The following is a 24,324-nucleotide window of genomic DNA, read 5'->3' on the forward strand; positions in this document are numbered from 1 at the left end:
TTTTTCAACAGTTTATTGGCATTTTCTTTTTCTATATCCAATGGTTATCATGAAATACCCAGCTATGATATTGTAAATGACAAAAAATACAAACAAATATGATATGAAAATGTAGCAATAAAATATATGTTCCATAAAAATAGTACCCTTTATTTATATGTTCATTCTTATTAAGACTTTAGAGCATGCGTTATATAAGAGCACCCTTGATTATCTGAAATTAAGCTGGTCAATAGCAAGTTACTAGAATAAAGGCTTATGAGATAACTTCTTGATAAAGGGATGCGCAAACATTTGGCTGTAGAACACAGATTTGATAATAAATAATGCTTGCAAAAATGTCAAAAAAGTTAAACATTCAGTTAAAACAAAAGTGAAAATGTAATTTGGTTTTGTATGTTTCAAAAGCGTTACTACCGGTTTTGTTTACTCGCATGTCTATAAATATACACAAGAACACAGTACTGAAAATTAAAATTTATAGATAAGGTACTGCGTTACGCTTTTTCCATAAAAAGACTGACAAAAAATAAGTATGATATCATATTTGTTCTACATATATAAATGGGTTTGTGATATCTAAAAACAGATCATTCATGTGTGTGGGTTTTTTTAATCTTTCATTTAAAGAGGTTTGCTTATCGCTTATTTATACATTACCTTCAAACTTTTTATTTTCATTTCAGGTTTATGTTAACACTAAAGCTACAATATAATTTATAAAACCTTAACTATTTAACTACAAACAAAACACAACAAAAATAAATAATATTTAAATATTTTATCTATAACTAACCATAATAACTAACAGGCAACGGATATGCTAGATTCTTCACGGGGTTAATAAATACATGTAATAAATAATAAAAAGGTCAACAGCACATGCGAATATTATAAATAATGTATATATTTAATGAACTATATATGATAAATAAAAGTAAATATTAAAATTTGCCATTTAAAAAATTAATCTAATCACTTATAAGAAGATAGAAAAAAATCACAATAATGAATTTCATAGAAGAGTTTGTTATCTATATGTATTGTACAATGAAGTTTTAACGAAGTTTTATTTGTTTCAGTAAATATTATTTTAATCACATTTTACAGTTACATTCTGTAGTACACACACTTTATCTTACGTTTTGTATTGCATGTGAATTTCATTCAAATTTGCAAGAATGAAGTTTAATTCAACATAAAATGATGCATAATTATAGTATTGCTTATTGCAAAATAATTACGGAATTAAAGTTTTTTACTGACAATAAGCATGAATTGTAATCTAGAAACGCGAATAAAACTATGAGATCCATTATCCATTATGAGACGAATAGCAAAATAGATGGCCGAAAAAAAATCAATACAAATAAAACTTATACTAATAACAATAAAAAATATGTTTTATATAAAATTGTTCAAGCTGTAGTTAAATTGTAATAACTTCACCATCCCTTTGTTAACTTGATCATTTAAAGACAAAAAAACATAAAAGTAAAAAAAAAACACAAAAAAACCCCTGAAATATTGCACTTTGTCAGTAGAGGAATGTACATTTAAAGCCAGCTATGGGTATGAATATATCAAAACAGCATAGAAAATATAGTCCATGCAGTGAGCATGAGATTCGCGAGAAGGGAGATTACTCCTAATGAAAATTGTATTAGTCTATTTTATAGCGTCATGGTTTGTTTAGAATTCTAACAAACGATAATCTTTTAAGCTAAGATTCAAAGTGCCCTTAATTTTAAAATTGGTTTAAAAACAATTTAAAAATCTTATATCTACAAATACGGAGAGAGATAAGAAACGGACATTCGATATCGCAAATTCTCGGTCGTCACCGTTCTCTGCGATATGTCAGATTTAAAAGGGATGACGCCATATTTGTAGTAACATTGTTTTACAATCGTTTTAAAAACATTATTCTCCACTTTCAAAATAGTAAAAAGATACTTATGTGATTGAAAGATAGTAAACAAATATTCTAAATATTAATAAATGAGATAGGTATTTACTCTTTCTTCAAAATTCTCAGATTACAAAAATTACACTGATTAAAAAAGATATATTGTTTCAGAGACTTACGGCTCTCTTACAAAACGTATTCATATATATATATCAAAAACATGCTAACACTACATTCCAGGTATACCCTATTTTAGTCTTTAATTTATAAATAAAGTGAACACTAAACAATACAATAGATTAACGAAGGATATATATCTAACAAAGAAAAAAAAAACTAAAGGATTTCAATAAAATAACGCTTGTTTTGTAATAAGGTTTTGATTTTATCACATGTAGATATAACATGATTGCTTGTAAAACTATCAGAGTAAAAATTTAATTATTTAACAATTGTAACAAAATCCAATACGTTACTAAAAAACAATTAATACTATATTTAGGAACCATGTCCATTTCGATTTTGTTGAAGTTCTAGGCACGCGCGGCGTTCCACGTCAGACACGTGTATTTTCATTAATAATATACTAATACATTGTGTTCTGCTGGAATAGTCTAATCATGAAATTGCTTTGATCCTCTAAAATACTATTTTGTGATCGCTTAGATGCGTCAAAATTGCATTATAATACATGTAACATATATGTAAATTCGCGTACTGCTATTTTGGCGCTCAATGCTTTAGTCATGAAGAACTATCCTTCATGCACGTGTCGTAAGATGGCGGACCAAATGGGTCTGATGATGTATACGCTGGTAGACGAGTTGGTCCCGGTTCATGATTATTTTGTTCCATTGATAAGTTTGCATTTTCCGCCTCTTTTCCTTTTGTGAGAGTGTTTTCGCCAAAGCAGACGGATCGTGAACTTGGATTTTCAAAACATTCCTCAACGTGTATATGCTCTGGTTTAACAAAAGTTGCACACATGGCATTACAAGAATGGTTTCTGAAAAAATCGATGATTCCAACATCGCGTTTGTCCTTATCACCATAGCGACCGTCACGTGAGTGAATTGTGGGATTGCTCAGCTTGTACTCGCCATCTTCCTCAATTCCTTTAAGGTTACACACTACTAATTTTTCTTCGGATGCATGATATGTGTAATGGCAAAAAGCGTCTAACGCCTCAGAACCATTTCCGGTTGCCAGTCCATTGGTGCAGACGAATGTTTTAAAATCTCCGTCCAAGAATTGTTCAAATAAAACAACTTCGTCTTTCTCGAATTTCTTATCGAATCGCATGAAAATTCCCGTGATTCTCATCACATCTGATATGCTGTCCATAATGGCGTCTATTGGTTTTAGTACAATTAGCTGAAATATATATCATACAATCTTGTTGTCATAGAAATGGTTTTAATATCATGTAAAGTGACGTCAGATGTGCACATTCTCATCGCTTACTCTACATGGTTGAACATTTTGCTATATTTTCATATAAATGTAAAATTTAATAACGAAACAAATTTTCGTTTCATTTCACTCCAGATGTGGGCCAATGTCTGGTTTGTGCATGTGTGTTGTTTGTTTTTTTGTCTGTTCTTTTTTGTTGATTTGTTTAGTGATTTTTTTAAAAATTTTAAAAGTATATCTTAAAACCATTAACCATGACATTGAATTTGAAAAGCTATGTGAAGAATGTATCGGGTCAAAGTAACAAAGCTTTATCGACCTGATACGTTTAGAGCAATTAAAAAAGAAACTTGAAACCATGTCATTTAAATTTCCGTTTTTATCACAAATATCACAAACAATTCCTAGAACGAAATTAAAATCAAGTTTTATTTAAATTCCTGTAAACAGGGGAAAATGCATGATGGGTAACTAATAAATATGCACAAACACAAAAAATATAGATATTTAGTAGCCTGGATCTTTTTTTTATATATTTTAGTAGCCTGAATCTTTTTTATATATTTGAGTAGCCTGAATAATCGTTTTTATATATTTGAGTAGCCTGAATCTTTTTATTAAGTTGATAATACAGGTACCATTTTATAAATATCTCATCCAAATAGACACATATGCAAGTTTCGATACTATTAAACAATTAAACTTATCTCTCTCTTAAAATCAATACAAGACCCTTGTGAACATGAAAACTGGATTGCACTAAAGCATACTTTATGTTACATGTATCAAGTTTAAAATGTTTTCACATGTAAAACTCAAAAATGTTTGCGCACATATTTAATGCGATAATCATGTGTTTTTGTTATTTTTTGTTTCATAAATTTTCATTTTTGCTCATTTATTTTTTGTTTTTTGTGTGTGTGCGTGTGTCTGTGTGTGTACTTTCGGGTCTTCGTTCTTTTTGGGTTGTGTTTTATGAAAATAATATTGAATTTTCACTGAAAACGGTCCCTTTCACATTTTTTTCACCAAAATTACACAAAAAGAACACCTGCTTACCTTTGTATTGCAGGAAATAGTTGCTAAATGTTTGTTGAATTCAGCCGCCATTTTTCTTGCTACGTCACAGCATTCTTTGTACGGCGTCCAATCAATCGCGCTGCCTACTCGGTGTCTGAATGTCTTGACAACCACCATCGTGCCGGAGAAATAGTCCTTCTGATGATATGCCATCCCCTGTAATAAAATTAAACATAACCTCATATGAAAAGTTAAGATTAGAAAATATTGATGTCTCTTTGTAAATATAAAATATATAAATAAATGTTTTGACTTCACACAAAATAGATATGTTTAGAATTCTACACATTATAGGTGGTCACAATATGAATATATATGTCATAAAAAAACGGGCAGTTTTTTTAAGAAAAGACTAACTTTACTCGACCTGTAGTAACTAACACAGCTTCCAATACATAGTTTATTCATTCTTTTTTCCAGATAAGACATATTCAGTAAGAATTTCATAGATTTCAATAAATTTCTGTGATCAAAATATTTTATTCAAGGATGAGCATATCATTTCTTTAAACTTTATTTAGCTTGTATATCAAAAAATAGAAAGGAGAAAAACCCTTTTCAAGCGAGTTCATAGCTGTTCTCAAACAGAAATTAAAGTTTGACAAATCCTTGAAATAAATGGAAATATAACCCAGAACATCATAACGGACATGACAAGGACAAATTAGTACTTGCACTGATAAAATAAGTTTGTCATTACACAATAACACGAATTCGTCATTCGAAATTCGTAATTGCTGTATCAAGTTTGCATTGCACTGTGAAGTCTATGATATTTGTCATTGCAGTACGTCATTGTTATATGAAATTCGTAATATTGCGTTTTATGAAATTTGTAATTGCGATATCTGAAATTCTTAATTGCTACATAATTATGACATTCGTTATGCACTATGAAATCTTTTAATGCACTATAAAATTTGTTAAACAACTGATCTTATAAACAGTGAAATACTCTACGTCGGACATGTAACCCATCATCAACAACAACAAACACTGTGTCTATTCAAATGTTATAGTCTGATTTTATTGACCTGTCAATTATGAATACATCATAGGACTCAGTTAAATATTCGATCCCACTTCGGTTTGGTCCGTGTAGTTTACGAAAATTAATGTGGAGTATACTAGTCATGGATTGAAAGTCACGCCAGCTTAATGTGAAGGTTTTCGTTAATTCACAATAGGACAGTCGGTAAAGAGAATGCCTGATAAGTGAGAGGCCTGTGGTTCGATCCTTACTGTTGCCATTGTTTTAGTACTCTTTCTTTATTTTTGCAGTATATTTTAATGGAACAGATTTGTAGTGTGTTTTACGGCATTGAAAAGACATTTATTGATTTTAATCCGTTTTAATTTTAAACATGGATTCTTAAAAAAACATGTTATTTAAAAATAGTATATAAACATAACAAATTAAGTAAAACATAATAAAAAACGAACAACAGTTAAAAAATCATATATAGATTCAAATAATGTTGAAAGTATTAATAAGAAAAAAACATGGGCCAAAAGCGGCTCGCAACTTAAAACACGAAGTGGCACTTAGATTATTTTAAAAACTCGTGATTTACCCTGTTGCGCTATAACGCTGAAGTAACTTAGTTTAGAGATACAAATTAAAATTAAAATTCCATCGTAGCGTACATCTCACGGGAACTTACCGAACATCTACCGAAGAATAATATACTGTGTGCATCGAACCGTGTAATCAGTATGTAATTGACAGGGGTTAATAAAAACCAAACAATACTGCATCATTTCTAGATATACTACTTAAAAAAATTAGGCTTGCTAAATAGTTAAAGTACATTTTTTTCTCTCAATATAACAGTACGTGATTGTTTGCGTGTGCATATTTATCTAAAACATGTAACGTTTGTTAGATATATTTATTATATAAATTAAAATTGTCATAGTTTCAAGTTAGATTTCAATTTTATTATTTAAGGAATAACTTACTTTGAAGCCATATAAGAATTTTCCGGTCCATTCTGGGTAAAGTTCAAATGAAGCCCAGTAATCCTCGCCGAACCTCCACGCCTCCGCGGAGGGCAGGGTGGAATTTTCAATAGTAAAGTCGAATAATCCCATTGTTATTGTTTTTTTAGAATATGCTCTTCACGAGCTTTTACCTGAAATAAAAAAGCATTATGCAATTATTGAGATTCTTCAATGAAGAAGGTGAAACGGACATTAAGATATCCAATATTTTAGATGTTTCTGATGAAATTCTGAAGTACTTCCGGAAATTCGGATCGCTGTAAATTTCAAGCAATTTCATCTTTCGAGATAGTGATATAAAAAATAAAGACGATCCCAACAGAACTAAAACATATTTCACTTAATAACTTTTCTTTTACCCTATCGTAATGTTTCGGTATTTTCCGTCAAACTTCGGTAACAGACTATAGGAAATCGAAGATGTGTTCCAAATGGTTATTCATCGTATGTAATCATTTATTATACATGAGTATTGGTATATATTTATATTCCTGGTATTAGCATCCGTAAACAACTTTGATCTTAACTTTACACCTTTTTAAATTCATTTGATGTTGATAAACAAGTATTTCCGCAGTACAGTAAAAAAATTAATGAAATAAAATAATGGCCCGTTAGGTAAATAAAGCAAGTGAAAGAATATTGATATAAACCAAAACAATAATCTCACGTGCGTTTATTATTAAAACATAAGATAAAGGATATGGGAAACAGGTGACTATTTACGCATTATTACGTTTTTTCAATAAAATATTCAATGGAATATCAATGGAAACAAATACAGTTAAATACAAGAAAATCATTGATGCAAAGCATCAAAGGGCGACGCCAAAAGAATTTGATCCAGATTTGCACCTAAATACTTAACAAAAGATGTGTACTTTATAGCAGTACCATTACATGTGACCTGGAGGCTAGGGCCAGTTTAAGTTGAAACTTAAACCAAAAAGAAGAATAGACTCTGTCTTGCCAAGATGCAAAGACAATTTATAGTCAATTAAGCAATCTTATAAGACTTATGCTATAAGAAAGAAATTTCTTCAGATTTATTTATGAGACACAAGGATTCCTGAGTCATCAGCATATAATCACTGGCACGAGTATCGGACCTGGGAAGAAAAAATATGACCAGATGACCAGATTGATAAAAAAACTGTGTTTATAAAAACCAAAACAAAAAATGTAAATAATGATCCCCCTTTAAAAATATACTATCAACTTGAAGTATATTTTTAAAGGGGTCATTATTTACATTTTATTTTGGTTGTTGACACTTTTAAGATGAACCCAGGTTTTTTTCTATCAATCTGGCCATATTTTTTCTTCCAAGGTCTGATACTCGTGCCTGTGCATTATAATAAAAGCTTATTGCTTAGGGTTGAAGACATGTAATTGACATATATTAGACATAAAAGAGGACCTAAAATGAACATCAGGGGGACAGCATAGGTACTCCCAGAGCAGTAGTAGAATGAGTACCAGCCACATCAACCAGCTACTATCAGAGATAAGACTTAAACCATGTAAGAATGTCATTATATATGGCAGATGCTTGAAGTTTCATGAAGAAGAAGAAAAACAACTTCTTCATCCCAGATGTGCAGTATAGTGTGTTCAACTGTATGCCTTTGTAGATCTAAAAGTATCATGCAATACTGCCTTTGTCCATTTCAAATAATGCAATCTGTTAAATGAATCAAACATGTGTCAGTTGAAAAACCACTTCTAAACCCTGACTGAAACTGCCTGACCATGACTCGAACCCATGACTTTCAGAAGACCAACTGAGCTATCCGGCCTGCTACACATTTTCTCTTTAATAATGAAACAGTTCTAAACCACAACATATTTCCCCACTATATCGATTTGTGTTCGTGAATTTCTTATGTTACAGAGCATAGGAAATTGAACTCATGCTTATATGCAGTCACAGGATGAGAAAAACTTTGAGCTTGACCAGAACTCAAACCTGTGACCAACATAAGAAATTTACGAAGGCTGATATGTATTTTGCATCAAGGGCACCGGGCAAAAACATGAAAATGCAACAAACAAACCACTTTGTGGTAGATTGTATTTTCATGTTTTCATCTGGCGCCCAGTTACTTTTTATACTATGTTGGTTTTCATGTGGCACAAATCACCCACTATAAATTTAGTGCACAAATTTATTCAAGGGCAAGTAACAATCTACTCTATGTACAGTCTGTTGTCGGGTTGATGCAGGAGACCTGGAGGTTGAGACCGGTGTTTCTTCATTACAAATAGATAAGACCGAAGCTGTTTTTTTTCAAACTATGCACATGTTAGAAAAAAATAGAATAACTATTCAGAATATGATTTTTTGAGACTTTATTAATTACATTGCTTGATCCAAGTTTAAGGACATTTTCAATCAATACATGTTTTATCATTTATAACTTTAAATGAAAGTCTCATCCCTTTAATAATAATGACATAACTGTATCTCTTTAAATGCAGAAAATATAAGTCTCAATATATCAATATACTACTGTCTAAGATATACATGTATGCACATAACATTAATAATTCCCAGTTTATATTAAATAAATATGAAATCCTAACATTAACATGCTTTTGATGACCTTACAACTGGTGAATTATATACAACAAAAATAGTATTATAAGTAATACCTAAGATAGACAGAAAAGAACAAATAATTTAGTAAACATGAGTTACTTCCCCTTAAAGTAAAGAAAACCTGAAACCCAAAAAGAACACCCTAAACAGCAAAATTATGAAATGCTGCAGGTTCAGTTTTATCAAGCCATGCAAATTAATGTTAATGTATTCATAAAAAAAATAGATGGCCATGTGTCAGCAGTAATTGCAGAAAATCGGATAGCTTTCAACATCCGGATACTGGTACACTTTGTAAAAACAACCATTCTGCGCAACAGATAAATGTAATAAGGATAAAATCAATAGGATAATCGTTTACAACAGTTCCATTACCTATCCTTATACTCAATTGCAGGTGAACTTTCTTCTTGTAGGAAAATTTTTGAAAATGTATAAATGAATGAATGAACTGATACGGCCTCAATCTAGACCACAACGATATTCGAAATCCGGGTTTTAGTATTGTCATTAAAACTAAGGGACAAGCTGTTAAACTTAACCTGAAATTTCGTGAAAATAATATCACAATGCACATGCTTTTTATAAAAAGTTATTAAATACAAATATAATAACACATTTGTTTACTTGATTTTTACGAATCAAAATAAAACTAATTAACACAACATGAAATTAACTGCTAATAATAACAGCTCCTTCCATAGGCAAAAATAAAAAGCGTTCCATAATAGACGACGCCGCTCACCGGCGTCGCCAACAAGGGCACGTGCACGTATTAATTTATTGTTATGTTTAAAAGTACTTGAAAGTAAATTAAACTTGAAACACAATTTCTAAGTATCGGTAAAAAAACACACCAAAAAAAAAAAAAACACAACAAGTTTCAGTACCGTGATATATGACAACTTGATTACATTGTATTATAATTATGATGACATAATGATGATAATGATGAAGATGATGATGATGATGATGAAGAAAAGAAGAAGAAGAAGAAGGAGGAGAAGAAGAAGATGATGATGGTGTTGATGATGATTATAATGATGATAATGATGATGATGAAGAAGAAGTAGAAGAAGAAGAAGAAGAAGATGAAGATGATGATGATGATGATGATGGTATTCACCACCACCATAACAAATCTATGATAATACCACTCCTTCTTTCAATATCATAATTATCATGTTTTATCACAGTAAATTATCATGATCATTTCTTATAATGAAAACCAAACACAGCAATATTTATCAAACGATTTTAGTGAAATTACCATAAACATGGTATTGATGATGACGATGATGATGACGACGACGACGACGACGACGACGATGATGATGATGATGTCTGTGATAAGGATGATGACCACGGATGATGACGATGAAAAGATAATGATGATGCTGATGAAAGTAAATTAGTAGACCTCATCTGTTATTACAAAAGTCATGAAACATCGTTCTACTTTTCATGAAATTAAAATTTCAAATGCATTAAAGTTTTTTAAAGGGAGACACAGGCAAAATTTTCATTTCTTAGTTTTGAATTTTTCATTCATTATTCTGTAAATGCCCTCAAAATGTATATATTAGACAGTCAATGGAACAAAACTTTTCTATATGTAAAGAATAAAATGGTGGTTTCCTAACTTGACCCGCGTGGTTCAGGTTAGAGCGCTATGATTTCGCAATATTTGTCAAAGTGAACTCTGGAAACGTTAAAGAACATTTCAAATTAATAACATAGACTTGTTTCAATCATACAATATCCAAAATATCTGTAATTGTAACTTAAAGGGTTTGTTCAAGACACCTGACTTGTTTTAAAACTATTTGGTGATTCTATTGCCGTCAAAATTTTGTTCAACATATATAGATATATTTACTTTTCAAACCCAAAATATATAAAATTCAAACAGAAATTCATGCTGAAACTTCAAGAAACGTCATTTTATCCTGATTTGAGTACATAAGATCATTTTAATATTTTTGTCATTATTTTGCCTGAATATCCCTTTAATCTAATCTATCTTTTCCACGCACATATGACTTTTTACACAAAGTATTCCATTTAACTCCTTTAATTACAAATGATTTCGTTAAAAATCCTTGCTCTATGTGAAAGATTATATCGTAAATTGTAAACACATTCCATTTATCTTTCTCTAAACACACCTCAGAAGCTGTTCTATCGATCCCAAGACTCCTAAATACATGTACACTATTGCGAAATAATAGGGAAAGCCTTTATACTGAAAAATATTCCTTTAGCATTCCTTTAACATAAATGAATACACTTTTACTCAACTACAGTAAATATTGTGAGAAATAGTTTCACCAGAAAGTTCAATAATCCATACTTTTATACGACTATACAGTATATTGTGATATTCTCGATTTTCTTGTGCATCGGAAAATATTCTCACAGGGCTCAGATCAATACGGAATCCACCATTTTGAATAATATTACTAGGCGTATAAATAAATATTCTCCGCCAGAAACCAATATATGCCGTTTTCCCAGGTAAAAGCACAGCTGCAGTAGCTTCCGAGATGGAAAAAAGCAATAAAACAAGCGTTTTATTTATGATAGATTGTTCCACCTATATGAACAGCATGTGGCGATATGCGCACGTTTTGCGCGAGACCCAGGTATAATTTTTCCTACAGAGTTATTTATATCCTAATTCCAAGAAAAGCTTCCGTTAAAGAAAGAAGAAAAGCCGTGACGTTACGCTCCTTTGAAAACTTTGCAACAAAACGCATGATAATTTCAAAAAATTATCATCAACTTATCATAAAATTAAGCTCTGTTCTGATTCGAGGGAAATAAATGTTAATCATTCACGTTTCACCATGGTATTCAATGAGTATTTTTTTCACAAAGCGTTATTTAATAGAATTTAAGACAAACGAAACTTGGTACAACAATTAATTAATAATTAAATTAAAACAGTTATACTACCACTGACCAGGGTGTGGCTAATATAAGAAGCGGAATGCACATTTAACATAATTTTCGCGAAAATCTCGTCGATGAAGATGCTATCAGTCTCATTTACTGTGAGTCTGAGACCCTCCCCTTTTATCTGTCGGACACTCTTAGTTATTATACATGTAAACAATCAGTGTTCCACCCTCATACCCATGTAGAAACATCCTGACTTTAACCAAATTTTCAGGAAAAGTTCAGAAAAAAGATTCAGATTTGTAAGCCGGCATAACTTATTTAATCATCGAAATCCTTCATATTCTTGTCAGGTCCAAGAATAAAATACATACCTTTTCCGTAAAATGGATTTGTAAAGAAACCTGACACTATTTAGTTTTTGCAACGCAGATGAGTCAAATACAAATTGAACTTCATAAGTTCTTTATTTATATACAACTCAAAAAACATGAACGAACAAACTCGCAACCGCACTATCTAGGGCACAAGTAAAATACCAGTGAAAACGAGTGAATATAGATAAACGAATACGTACGTGTGCATTTAAAAAGCTCATTATTTTAGAAATAAAAAATAAAAAACACACACACACTTTCATATCAATGCCTTATCTTTATAAACAACGAGCGTATGACATAGATACAAGTAATGTTCCCTTTTATTCGAAAGCTTCGTGGAAAAGTGTTCTGATTTTGTATAACTTATAAACATAAAAATAAAATCCAGGTAGCTATGACGAATCGAAACTAACTTTAATTAAAGCAGTTAATACCACGAAGTTTTCCATGTCCAAGAATATTTAATATAGTAAAGTAGTACATAATAAACTGAAGGGAAGTGTTTCTTTGAAAATTGGAAGCTCATCGTCCGAGATTATTTTCACTTATATACAATAGCAAAGGATTGGCAAGCAATATTCTCTAAAGCACAGTAAGAGTTAAAGGCCCATTATGCCTTTGAATTGCTAACAATTCTAAAACATTATTTAAACTCATGTTTGACATTACTCAAAAATCAAAAAAAAAAAAAAATAAATAAATAAATAAAAATAAAATAAATGAATAAAAATAAATAAATAATAATTTCTGTGGCATATTGTGCCTTAAAGTGAAACTGGTCTGTAATGGAAGATCTCTAACACTACAATAAAGTACATAAGATAGCTTCAAGTATCAGACATAACAACAAACCACCAAACAATTATTTATAGATGTTGTTGGTAAGTGTGAGATACATAATTCAATATTACATATTATTTATATAGCAGATAATAAAGTGTTCTAGACCAAAATATTATTATTCAACATATAAAATTCACAAATAAATCACTTTTATAACATTTATTTTAAGAAATGTTTTATGATAATATCCAAATATTACATTTCTATGGCGTGTTGTTTTTATCAATATTTGAAATACTTAATGGAAAATATGACCATTGTAGACCAATCCACTTTAAAGATTGACATGCATAATTATAGTATGTACTAAATGATTTTAGAAGAGAAGTAACTTCGACCTCAGTCCTATCACGTGAAACCAGTAAAATCGAATGGTAACATTTTTAAGATAACTAAAAAAAGAATTATTAAAAAATACTGGTTTTCCAAACTAAACATACATTCTCGTTGCCATTGTTATAGACTTTGGGTAAGAATTGCGTTCATTACAAATATACAACCTTTCGCAAAAATAAACACGCCTCCGTCGTTTAAACGTTTTGACAAACAAAACAGGTAACCTACTTTAATTAAGGATAAATTTTGTTACTTCAAAACAAAGAAACAATAGAAATACTGGTACGTTTTGTCAACTAAGTACAAATGTGTAAACATTCCTAATTTATAGATAGATATCGTATGAATATTTAAGAAGCCTTGTAAAGGTAATACTTTCAGTAACAAAAAGATTCGTAAGTTCTTGTTAACTACCATTTCCTTACGGTTTTACCAACAATTCTCATTATTCTAATTCAGCCCAAACAGTACATAAACTTCATTTCTACTAAAAATATCTAAAAAAAAAAAAGAAGAAAAACAACAAGAACTCGTATGTACTCGTATCGTCGAATTTCACTTCGCAATTAGATCTATGTTGTTTTAATATGTGGAATTATTTTCTACACGGCAGCAGCAAAATTATTCAGAAATGAACCATTTTCAATAGAGAAACCATTTGTACATTAAAACCTTGCAATTCGATTTAGACTGGGTTATGCAACATGTTAAAAATCTTTAAGCTACTCATTCACATACTTGTATATTTTAAGCCAAAAATAAGGAGTGAACTATCATAAGTTGAACTGGGATAATATCTTCACCAGAATGCTAAACGTATCTGTCCGAGTCCGGTTATCTGGTGTACTAAAGATATTTATTAATTCATGATCTTTTATAATGATATCTCTCCCAGGACTCCATATACCTCATTATCTATGCGATAAATTAATCGATAACACGCGCGGCAATCGATAACGAGGTTTTTATTTGTTTATAGTGAATATGGCAAATTGAAGCGAAAAGATATCGAGTACCGGGTGTATATATATATATTTGTATTTTCACTGCGCGTGTCGGGGTAAACTAATAATTTTTTGCCTGGTGGTAAAATCGCGAAAATAGAATAAAAAGTAGAACAAGAATGTTGACATCGCAGTGTAAAATATTTTAAAATCACATAATCCTTTTAAATATACCTCGATATGATCGATTTCCTATGGTAAAAAAATCAAAAAAAAATCAAGCCCTCTTTTTATCTTAATTTTAACTTTATAAATAGTAAAATGTATGATATTGTAACTATCTCACCGACAGAAATAATACAGGCCATCGCGACACACATATGACTCGAAACAACGAACACACTAAAAATACGACGGTGAAGTCATGGTTTCGTTATATTGACTCTTCAACATTGTTCTTTCAACTTTTTATCACCGTCTCTTCTAATTTTCACCGTGGTATTTTCGTGTTTTCGTTGTTTTGGGTTATGTGACCTTAGAAATACGGAGAATCATATTTTGTATAAAACTTGCCTAAAATGTCGCATTAATTGTGAATATATATACCTTCCTTGTCTTGTTAACATATTTTTTATTTAGAATGAGATTTTGAAATGTTGATAACAGAATATAATTATCTGGTGTAGTGTAGCTTTAAAGGCACATTATGCCCCAGAAATTCTTTTAATTTTATTTCACAAAAGATTTTTATTTTTGGTATCTTGCTATTTTTTCTAGAATATTACTCATTGGCCAAGTACCCATACTATATTTTGCCGCTGTTGCTTATGTTAATTAGTGTAGTTATAGTTATTTGGTATTTTGTATGGAAGTCAAAATACTACTTTGTTTACATTTTGCTATTTTTATGACAAAAAATATCATTCAGTGCTACTTACTTCAGGTGATAAGTAGCTAAAACCAATATTTCAACATTTAGAACTCATTTTGCCCTTTCTAAAGATGGAGAAAAAAATCTTTCTTGAGGCATAATGTGCCTTTAAAGTAAACATGTGGAAAATAATTTTCACAATCCACTTTAATAGAAAACAGTGCATCGATTGTTTTTATGAGTATATGACGTTTAAACATACAGGTTTATAGTTTAAGATAAGATTTAACACTATTTAGAATGAATAAAAAGTGTTTAGAGATATCGTTATTTATGACAAGAAAAATTCCGTGAAATTAAAATTCCGTGAAATTAAAAAAACAAATTTCTTCCTTGTTTCGTTTTTCATATATTTTAGTTAACATGGCAACAAGCCAGCAAAAGATGGAAACGAAGAAAACCCTCAGATACCCTCTGTACGTGAGCGGAAGTAGAATAACCTGAGTAGATACACGCACCCACCTTCCTTAACGCGAACAAAATAAAACTTATTGGCGGAATTCGAACCCTGAAACCGAGTGGCTTAGGGATGTAAAAATCAATACTAACTATTGTTTTTAATTTACTTTATTATTCGGTGAAAATGTTTGTTTTTTCATTTTTTTTTCATTTCTTCCTCGCTTCATATTACTTTTAAATGTTTTTAACTCATTGTTTTATATACACGTCATGTAACTTGTTTTTATTTAAATTTGATTGTAGACAATTTTAAACTTTAATTTAATCAATATTAATATCAATATCATTGTGATGATGATGATGATGATGATGATGATGATGATGATGATGATGATGATGATGATGATGATGATGATGATGATGATTATTATTAATATTTTTATTATTATTATTATTATTATTATTATCATTATTATTATTATTATTTTTATTATTATTTTGAAATCGCGCTTACTTTCTTGTGAAAAATAAACATTAATTATGGTTTTAACTTGACTGCAAAATCAGATAAGTTTCACGTATAAAATAGTCACATTATGTACGTCTTACACTACAGAAAATATGTAAAATATTCGGGATATTAGAAAAAACATTATCATTAAAATTTAGAATATATAAATCGGTAACTCATACGTGATGCCTGTAAATTTCATTATATTCAGTCATAAAATACAAAAATGTAAAAAAAATCTGGGGTGGGGATAGTTGAAGTAGTCCTTAAGTTAATATGTGTTATTTTCTCGTCAAATAGTCGCATATTTGACATGGGCACACGAATTCTAGTCTTTTGTCTGTGTTTTATTTTTCCCTCAGACAATATTGTATACCTTTTTTTAAAGAGAACATTTTACACGGCCTAGATAAATAAAACAATGTAAATGACACGTGATTTCGAAGTTTGTAATATACATTCTTGGATAAAAAGGAAAAATAATATCATCGGGAGCGAGGGAATAAAAGAAACCATTAAAATACTTCACGAATCAACATATGATATGCAAATATTTCAAATATTTTTTATAATAATAACATTTTAAAATATTAAAAAGATCGATCTGTTATGAGTAACAGACCTTTTTAATTACTATTTTTATCAACAAAAATATCTCATTTGAACTGTACATGTATCTCTAGTTTAATTCCGAACAAATTTAGAAAAAAAATCATACCTCTAATTCAGAAATGCACGTTGTTATTATATCCGTGATATACCACAAGAGTAAAGTCCGCCTGGGAATCTAGCTTTAATTGCCCGCCTGTTTATTGCACGTGCTTACACCTCAATGTACTTATTAATTGATGACACTGACCAGATAATCAGTCAGGTATTATTGTTTAATATGTAACGGTTAGTTATCGATCGGAAGATACCGACGCAGGAAAATAAATAACCGCATCAGTTTCCGTGTATTGAATGGGTATGCACTCTGCAGAGATATAAATGCAACAGCAGGAAATTTTAACGGAATATAAGGTGAGTGGTTAAAGCACAGTCCTCAACCACAAAATATCATTTAATTTCCCTCATTTTAATAATACATGATAAAAAAAAGATATGAGTAGAGGTGCAGACAAATAATACATTTGTACTTTTAACATATATTGCATAACAAAATCAAATCTATAGATGGACCTTATTTAAAGACCACCTTAAATACATATTTAGAAATAAACCTTTAACCGAGGTCCCTGTCTTTTGTAGAGGTGTAGCACAAATAATACATTTGTACCTTTAACATTATTATATTGCATAAACAAAATCGAATCTAAGATGTGCCTTATTTAAAGACCAAATTATATACATATTTAAAATAAACATTTAATCAAGGCCCCTGTTTTTTATTTATACTTAAGAGAGTGCCGGTATCATATCGCAAAAATAGCTTTATTTGAGAGACCGCATATCTTCAATAGCTGGACCTTTTTCGTCAAGACCGGTATTTAACCCTTTACCTCATATATACGCGAAACACCGCACTTTCGCCCCCCCCCTTTTTTAGGCCTCAAATAGTGAATGTCAAATATGTTAGGGGGGTTTGAAGGGGGGCGGAGTCCCCCTCATCGCCAAGAAAATTTTGGACTTGTGAGAGGCTAAAAATGACCCCAGGTCGATCATAATGTAACGTGTAACCAACGCTGAAAAGCCTTTGAACTTTATCTCAATCCTTGAGAAGTTGCAGCAGCTTTGAATAAATTTTGATGGAAAAAAATCGAGGCAAAATAGTGATTTTTGGCAAATTTGAAGATGCTCTCCTCGTTGCCATGGTAACAGGAATTTAGGACTGAGGCATGTCGTTACAAAGGCAATGGTCCAGTCAAAATTTGTGCCAAGTTTGATTAGTATTGAAGCATTTTTCATAGTTCATAGCAGTTTGAACTTGTAACAGGAGGCTTTTCAGTGAAAACGGCCATTTTTCACAATATGCTCATGGGGGAAAGGGTTAAAGAGGACTGGCAGTATTAATTAGGCATGTGACTAATATATAAAATTCAAAAAATCATTTAAAAATTTTACCGCTGCCAAACTTACTTTACATACTAAATGCACGTAAAATTGTACCCATTTAAAGTATCGTTGCACAGTAACAGATAAGTAATAAAAGCTGTAACTGACACTGTGAACCGTACCGTTATTGTACGTGATCAATATCGGAATAGAGGAATATTATACATGTATAATTGTATTACGCAATTGGTCCGGAGTAAATGTTAACGGGATAAATGGTACTTTCGAACCAATATGACGTCATTTGAGGTCACAACAATTGCTGTGTACATTAAAGAGTGTTCGGGAATGTGTGGATTATTGTACAATGTATTTGGGCTATCGTTAGCCAAAACAACAATGATTACAACAACAACATCAACAACAACAGCAACGGTAATAACAACAATGATAATGATTGCATTGTACGTCATCATTGCATAAGTGCCTGATTAAGCCCTAACGTTCATCATTACATATTTTTGATATTCTTGACGCATACATATCATCATAAAAATGGCACAACTCCTAATGATATCTCCCCTTTTTTGCTCTATTATATCATGTAGTAAAATTATCTTGTTCATCCGTTGTCATCTTATACAGGTACAGATTTATATACCAGCCCCCATTCCCCAACACACCCTCGGGGACTTTTGGATTGCTAAAACCCAAGCAAAAAGTCCTGTTGTGCGATACCAGTCAGATGGTGTAAATGTCCCGTCAATGCTCGACCATTTCTATTTAACGCCAAAATGAAACCACCGCATTGTGACCGCAGTCCGGGAACAGACGAAGGGTTAAAATCATGGCACATGTTCTTGGCTATTCCCCGTGGGTGGGGCTTTCTATTATCCGTTGCATTTCATAAAAAACTCGTCCATTTTGTCTGAAAGCCTGCTACATGGCGATTATAACATTTCTCTATATAGGTGATATTGAAAAGTGTGGGTTAAATTTTTGGAAATTTTTTTGAACGAGTTAATTTAAAATTAAAATTGCGAGCCCCTGGGAGAAACTTTTTATTTTATTCAAACCAGTTAAAAAAAATTCAAATGAAAATAAAAGAATATTTAAAAATTTATATGGGAAGCCGGGGACTGTCTTTGTTCCTGTTTTTGTTATTTGGGGAAAAGATGATATTTTTTTTGTTATTTAGCATGTTAAATGGGGCAGTTTAAAACATGTCTTGTCAAAGGAACATGGTCACATTTTCAAAAAAGCATGTTTTAATTGGGCAAATTATTTGATGAAAATGTCGACCCAAAGCTAAAATTGTCAAAGTTTTTGGGGATGCTTGTGCCCCAAAGAATGGGAAAAATTTTCAAAGGGTTTAAAGATAATTGTGAAATGACTGGTAATTTTTCAAAGGGATAATGATGACTTTTTGCCAAAAGAAATGGGGTTAAATTGTCAAAAAGTAATGATACTTGTGCAAACGACATGTTAATTGTCGATTATCGTGATGACATGTGCAAACAGCATGTTAACTTGTCAAAGTATCATGATTGATTGTGCAAACAGGCGTGTTAACATGTCAAAAATAACCATGATGACTTGTTGAAACAACATGTGAACTTGTCAAAGAATCGTGATGACTTGTGCAAATGACATGTTATCTTGTATCATGCTGACATGTCAAAACGTACTTTGTTAACTTGTCAAAGTATTATGATAATTGTGCAAATGCCATGCAAAAACATGTAAAAATTCCATGATGACATGGCAAAACAGCATGTTTAACTTGTCAAAATGTCATGAATGACTTGTGCAACGACATGTTACTTGTCCAAGTATAATGATGGATATTGTGCAATGCCCATGCTAACTTGTCAAAAATTTCATGATGACACGTGACAAACAGTATGATAACCCTTGTCAATCATTCGTGATAACATGTGCAAACAACATGCTAAACTTGTCCAAGCTATCATGTTAACTTGTCAAAATTTCATGATGACAATGTGCAAACACATGTTAACTTGTCAAGGTATCGTGTTGATAACATGTGCAAATGCATGTTAACTTGTCAAAAATATCATGATGACTTGTGCAAACGACATGTTAAACTTGTCAAATTATCATGATGACTTGTGCAGACACATGTTTAATTTGTCAAAAAATCGTGATGACTTGTGCAAAACACATGTTAACTTGTTAAGGTATTATGAGTGCATGTCATTACGGAAGCTTGTATGTACCCCCGCTATGAAGACATGAAGTCGTCTCCCTCGACTTATAGAACACAACAAGTCGTCAAAATTACGACGACAAGTTCTTATATATACCCATGTCATTTTGACAAAATATATGTCATTTATGTCGAGATGTACGGCATCCCCGACTTTCTTACATAAATAAATTTGTCGACTTGAATAACATGAATGTCTACTATCCATGCTTATTTTCTAGTCGACAAATATATTAACGTATGAAAGTCGGGGATACCGTATCCGCGACTGATGACATATACTTTGTCAAAATGACATGGTATATATAAACTTGTCGTCGTAATTTTGACAACTTGTTGTGTTCTATAAGTCGAGGGAGACGACTTCATGTCTTCATAGCGGGGGTACATACAAGCTTCCGTATGTCATAACAATAAAGTTAACATGCTGTTTGCACATGTCATCATGAAATTTTGACAAGTTAACACGTTGTTTACACAAGTCATCATGATATTTTGACAAGTTAACATGTCGTTTGCACAAGTCATCATGATACTTTTGACTAGTTAACATGTTTGTCTGCACATGTCATAATGATTATTCGACAAGCTAACATGCGTGTTTGAACAAGTCAGCATTTGTCTTTAGACAAGTTTTGATGTAAATTGCACATGTTAATATGCTTAAATGACAAAATAATATCATCATTTCACAAGATAGCAAAAACATTGATAGCATAAGACAGTCACGGCGTTCCATAATTCTATCTATCGATTGTTTAAAGTTTTCATTGACGCATGTATAACGCTAGCAACCGCGTCTTTACAATCAAAATATATGCACGCCGTGAAATACCATATTGACGGAGCCGCAAAATCAGCACGGTTATTTGATACACCCTTTTAATATACAGTCTAGAAAATATAAAAATCTGCGTTAAATTCATATATAAAAAGAAAAAAATATTACCTACCAAAGAATTGAAGATGGCTTCAAGTCGTCACGTGCGGTGCATGCAGTAAAGTACGACAACAAACATCCATCTACAAAGAAAATCAAATCGAAATAAGATCTAAATGCATTTATACTGTATTTAAAATGTTTTTCATATCAAATTTCAGGTACCAATGACTAGTGTCCCAGTGAATATCGAAATTTATTTTTTCACGTGTATTTCAAATAGTTATACCTTTTTTCCGGGTAAAGACGATATATTATTTAAACTATCAAGATTTAAACTAATCTTACAAACGAAAGTAGGTGCAGCAATTCTTTTACTTGGCCCATTTAATAGCCAGGTAACAAAAAAGTGTTACATATGTATATGAATCATTGCGTGGATATCTACATGTATATAATTTCTTAGCGCGAGGATAATAAGTCCTCATGCGCATGCGGAAATGCGCACATTTCAGCCAGATGAAAATATTTCTTTTATCTCGCAAGTTAAAAAAAACAAAACAAAAAACAACAGCTCAGAAGTATTTAAACTTTTGACTTTCAAAGAAATTTATGACACATCAATCTTGTAGATATTGTTCTTGTTACATTAATCGATTATTAGCATATAAATTTACATTTACGTCTTATTGAATAATTCTTGAAAGGAGTTTTTATATACGAGTATATTATAATTGTATTAATTTTAAATTTTAGTAATTATTGTGTTTATCATTTTGATTTATATTTTAACATTGAAAGGTGATATATCATGCTTTTTCATACTTTTGTATGGTGGCCGGTAGTGTCCATGTTAAAACCGCGAGAAATATTACCGTCAGTTTATAAAATGTCGCGGGTAACGATAAAAGTCAAGATTAAAAATTGCTGTTACGCGGTTTGTAAGCTTCACGCGACAATTATTGACAAAACGTAAAAAAAATCTCGCGGGTTTAAAATGGCCGCAACCGGCTACCATACTTTTCACTTCAACAAAATGTATTTAAAGTATATTATAAAAGGAAAACCTAGTAACCGATATAATAAGACTTCTTTCTCGTAAATGATTCATAGTTTACATGACAAAGAATTTACCCGTTTAAACAGTCAATGACCCATCTTCTAGTTTTAGGAAAATTCTTATTTAGAATAAAATACAAAACTTAAGTGGAGTTGAAATATGATAGCCTTTATTAAGACAAACCATCTGCTCGTTTCAAAATGACATTCTTGTGACATGCCTGCATTTAAACAATGAAATTGTTGAATATAGATATCTTTCCGGGAATGGCTGTATATATACTAGTGATTTGCATCTCCAATGACATCTTATTATGTCAGACAATGAATATATTATAATGACTAACTAGTTATGATGCAATCAATGTTTGAAGGTTATGAATCCAACACAAAAATAGGACAAAAACAACAACAACCACAATAATGATGATGATGATAATGATAATAATAATGATGATGATGGTGATGATGAATGATGATGATGATGATAATAATAATAATAATGCTAATAATAATAATAATAATAATTATAATAATAATAATAATGCTAATAATAATAATAATATTAATATTAATAATAATAATAATAATAATAATAATAATAATTATAACAAATATAATAATAATAAACGCTGATAATAATAATACACGATGATTTCGAATTAATGCAATTTACCGGTACGCCATTTTCAAGTGGGGGCCGTTGTAGGAAGAGTGGGGACAGGGGGTTTGGGGCGTTAGTCCCCGATTTGAAGCAATGAGTTTTCACCTGATTTGCCGCTGTTTACTTCACAGGTATAATTCTATACGTATCGGTACATTAAATCAATATACCGCTGAAGATGAAGACTAAAAAATTACATGGATCACCCAAAATTTTATATTCAAATAATAATTATATGTTATTTTATTGAAAGATATAAATTTTCATTTCTATTTAACGTCTGAGACTTTTGTGTGTGTTGGGGGGGGGGGTTGAAGCATAATGAAAACGACTCAGTGGCCGTTATATTTATGATGTAACAATATTCCGCGAAATGTGTACTGGTATGCCTAAGCATTAACGTATAAAATAGTGTATGACATCAATTCCCCTGAAAAAGTATACACATTTCATCTAAATTAACATCTTATTATGTCAGGTAACGATATAAACTCAGTGTCTGCACTAATTATGATGCAACCTTATTTTGGAAAACGGAAGTATGTTACTATTAGATCAAAAACATAAACACTACCTACATAGATAAAATAGATGATTAAACAAATAAAGCGACGAACGAAAACTATACCGATATCCCCATGTATTACATATCGCATTACATTTTCGCCTGAGAAGAATCTATCTGATTAACTTGTCAAAAGACAAACCTATACCAGTTCGCATGAAGTTACGAACTAAAACAACAACAACAAAAAAACAAACAAACAAAAACAACAACAACAAACAACAACAACAAACAACATAATAAAACTAAAGCATACCAGATAAATCTGAAGCTATGTTTGTTTTCAGTACTTCAGCTGCAGCACCTCTTTCTCTCTCCGTCTCCTTTCGATCTTAACTGACGTTACTGTGTTTCCGTGTCAACGATGTTACTTTGTTACGTATATTGACGTCATAAGAAAACGTCATAATAAGAATGCGTGTGGTGCCGTTATACGGCAAGTACGTAAAATGTCGTACTTGCCGCTAAATGTCGCACTATTGCCGCTAAAGATCGCAATCGCCCCTTTATGTCTCAAAATAATTTTACCATTAAATGTCGCAATGATGACGTTAAATGCCGCGCCATTTTCCCTACCGTTATTTGTCACAATATTACCGTTAAATGTCGCTTATTAGCGAGGGCGCAGTTGAAAATATAAAACTGTTTTATTTATTAAACTTCGCCCCGTGCCCTCGC

General features: G+C 31.3%; 1 protein-coding gene across 3 annotated transcripts; it reads right to left on the minus strand.

Annotated features, from left to right (window-relative positions):
- On the minus strand, positions 1-24,044 carry LOC132738923 (alpha-protein kinase vwkA-like). 3 transcript variants are annotated; one of them, XM_060726539.1, is made up of 5 exons: positions 23,903-24,044; positions 21,432-21,501; positions 6,365-6,537; positions 4,382-4,558; positions 1-3,283 (listed from the first exon to the last, which is right to left on the minus strand). In XM_060726539.1, exons 3-5 carry the CDS (start codon positions 6,494-6,496, stop codon positions 2,654-2,656), a joined length of 939 nt encoding a protein of 312 aa, XP_060582522.1. In that variant the 5' UTR covers positions 6,497-6,537; positions 21,432-21,501; positions 23,903-24,044; the 3' UTR covers positions 1-2,653. The 3 variants fall into 3 exon arrangements, with proteins under 3 accessions (XP_060582522.1, XP_060582525.1, XP_060582524.1); XM_060726542.1 differs by lacking the exons at positions 21,432-21,501; positions 23,903-24,044 and adding an exon at positions 16,972-17,124; XM_060726541.1 differs by lacking the exons at positions 21,432-21,501; positions 23,903-24,044 and adding an exon at positions 11,362-11,515.
- Positions 24,045-24,324: the final 280 nt, after the last annotated feature.

The sequence above is a fragment of the Ruditapes philippinarum genome, unplaced genomic scaffold, assembly GCF_026571515.1.
Source record: "Ruditapes philippinarum isolate M1 unplaced genomic scaffold, ASM2657151v2 ctg1785_1_1_1_1, whole genome shotgun sequence".
Taxonomy (NCBI): domain Eukaryota; kingdom Metazoa; phylum Mollusca; class Bivalvia; order Venerida; family Veneridae; genus Ruditapes; species Ruditapes philippinarum.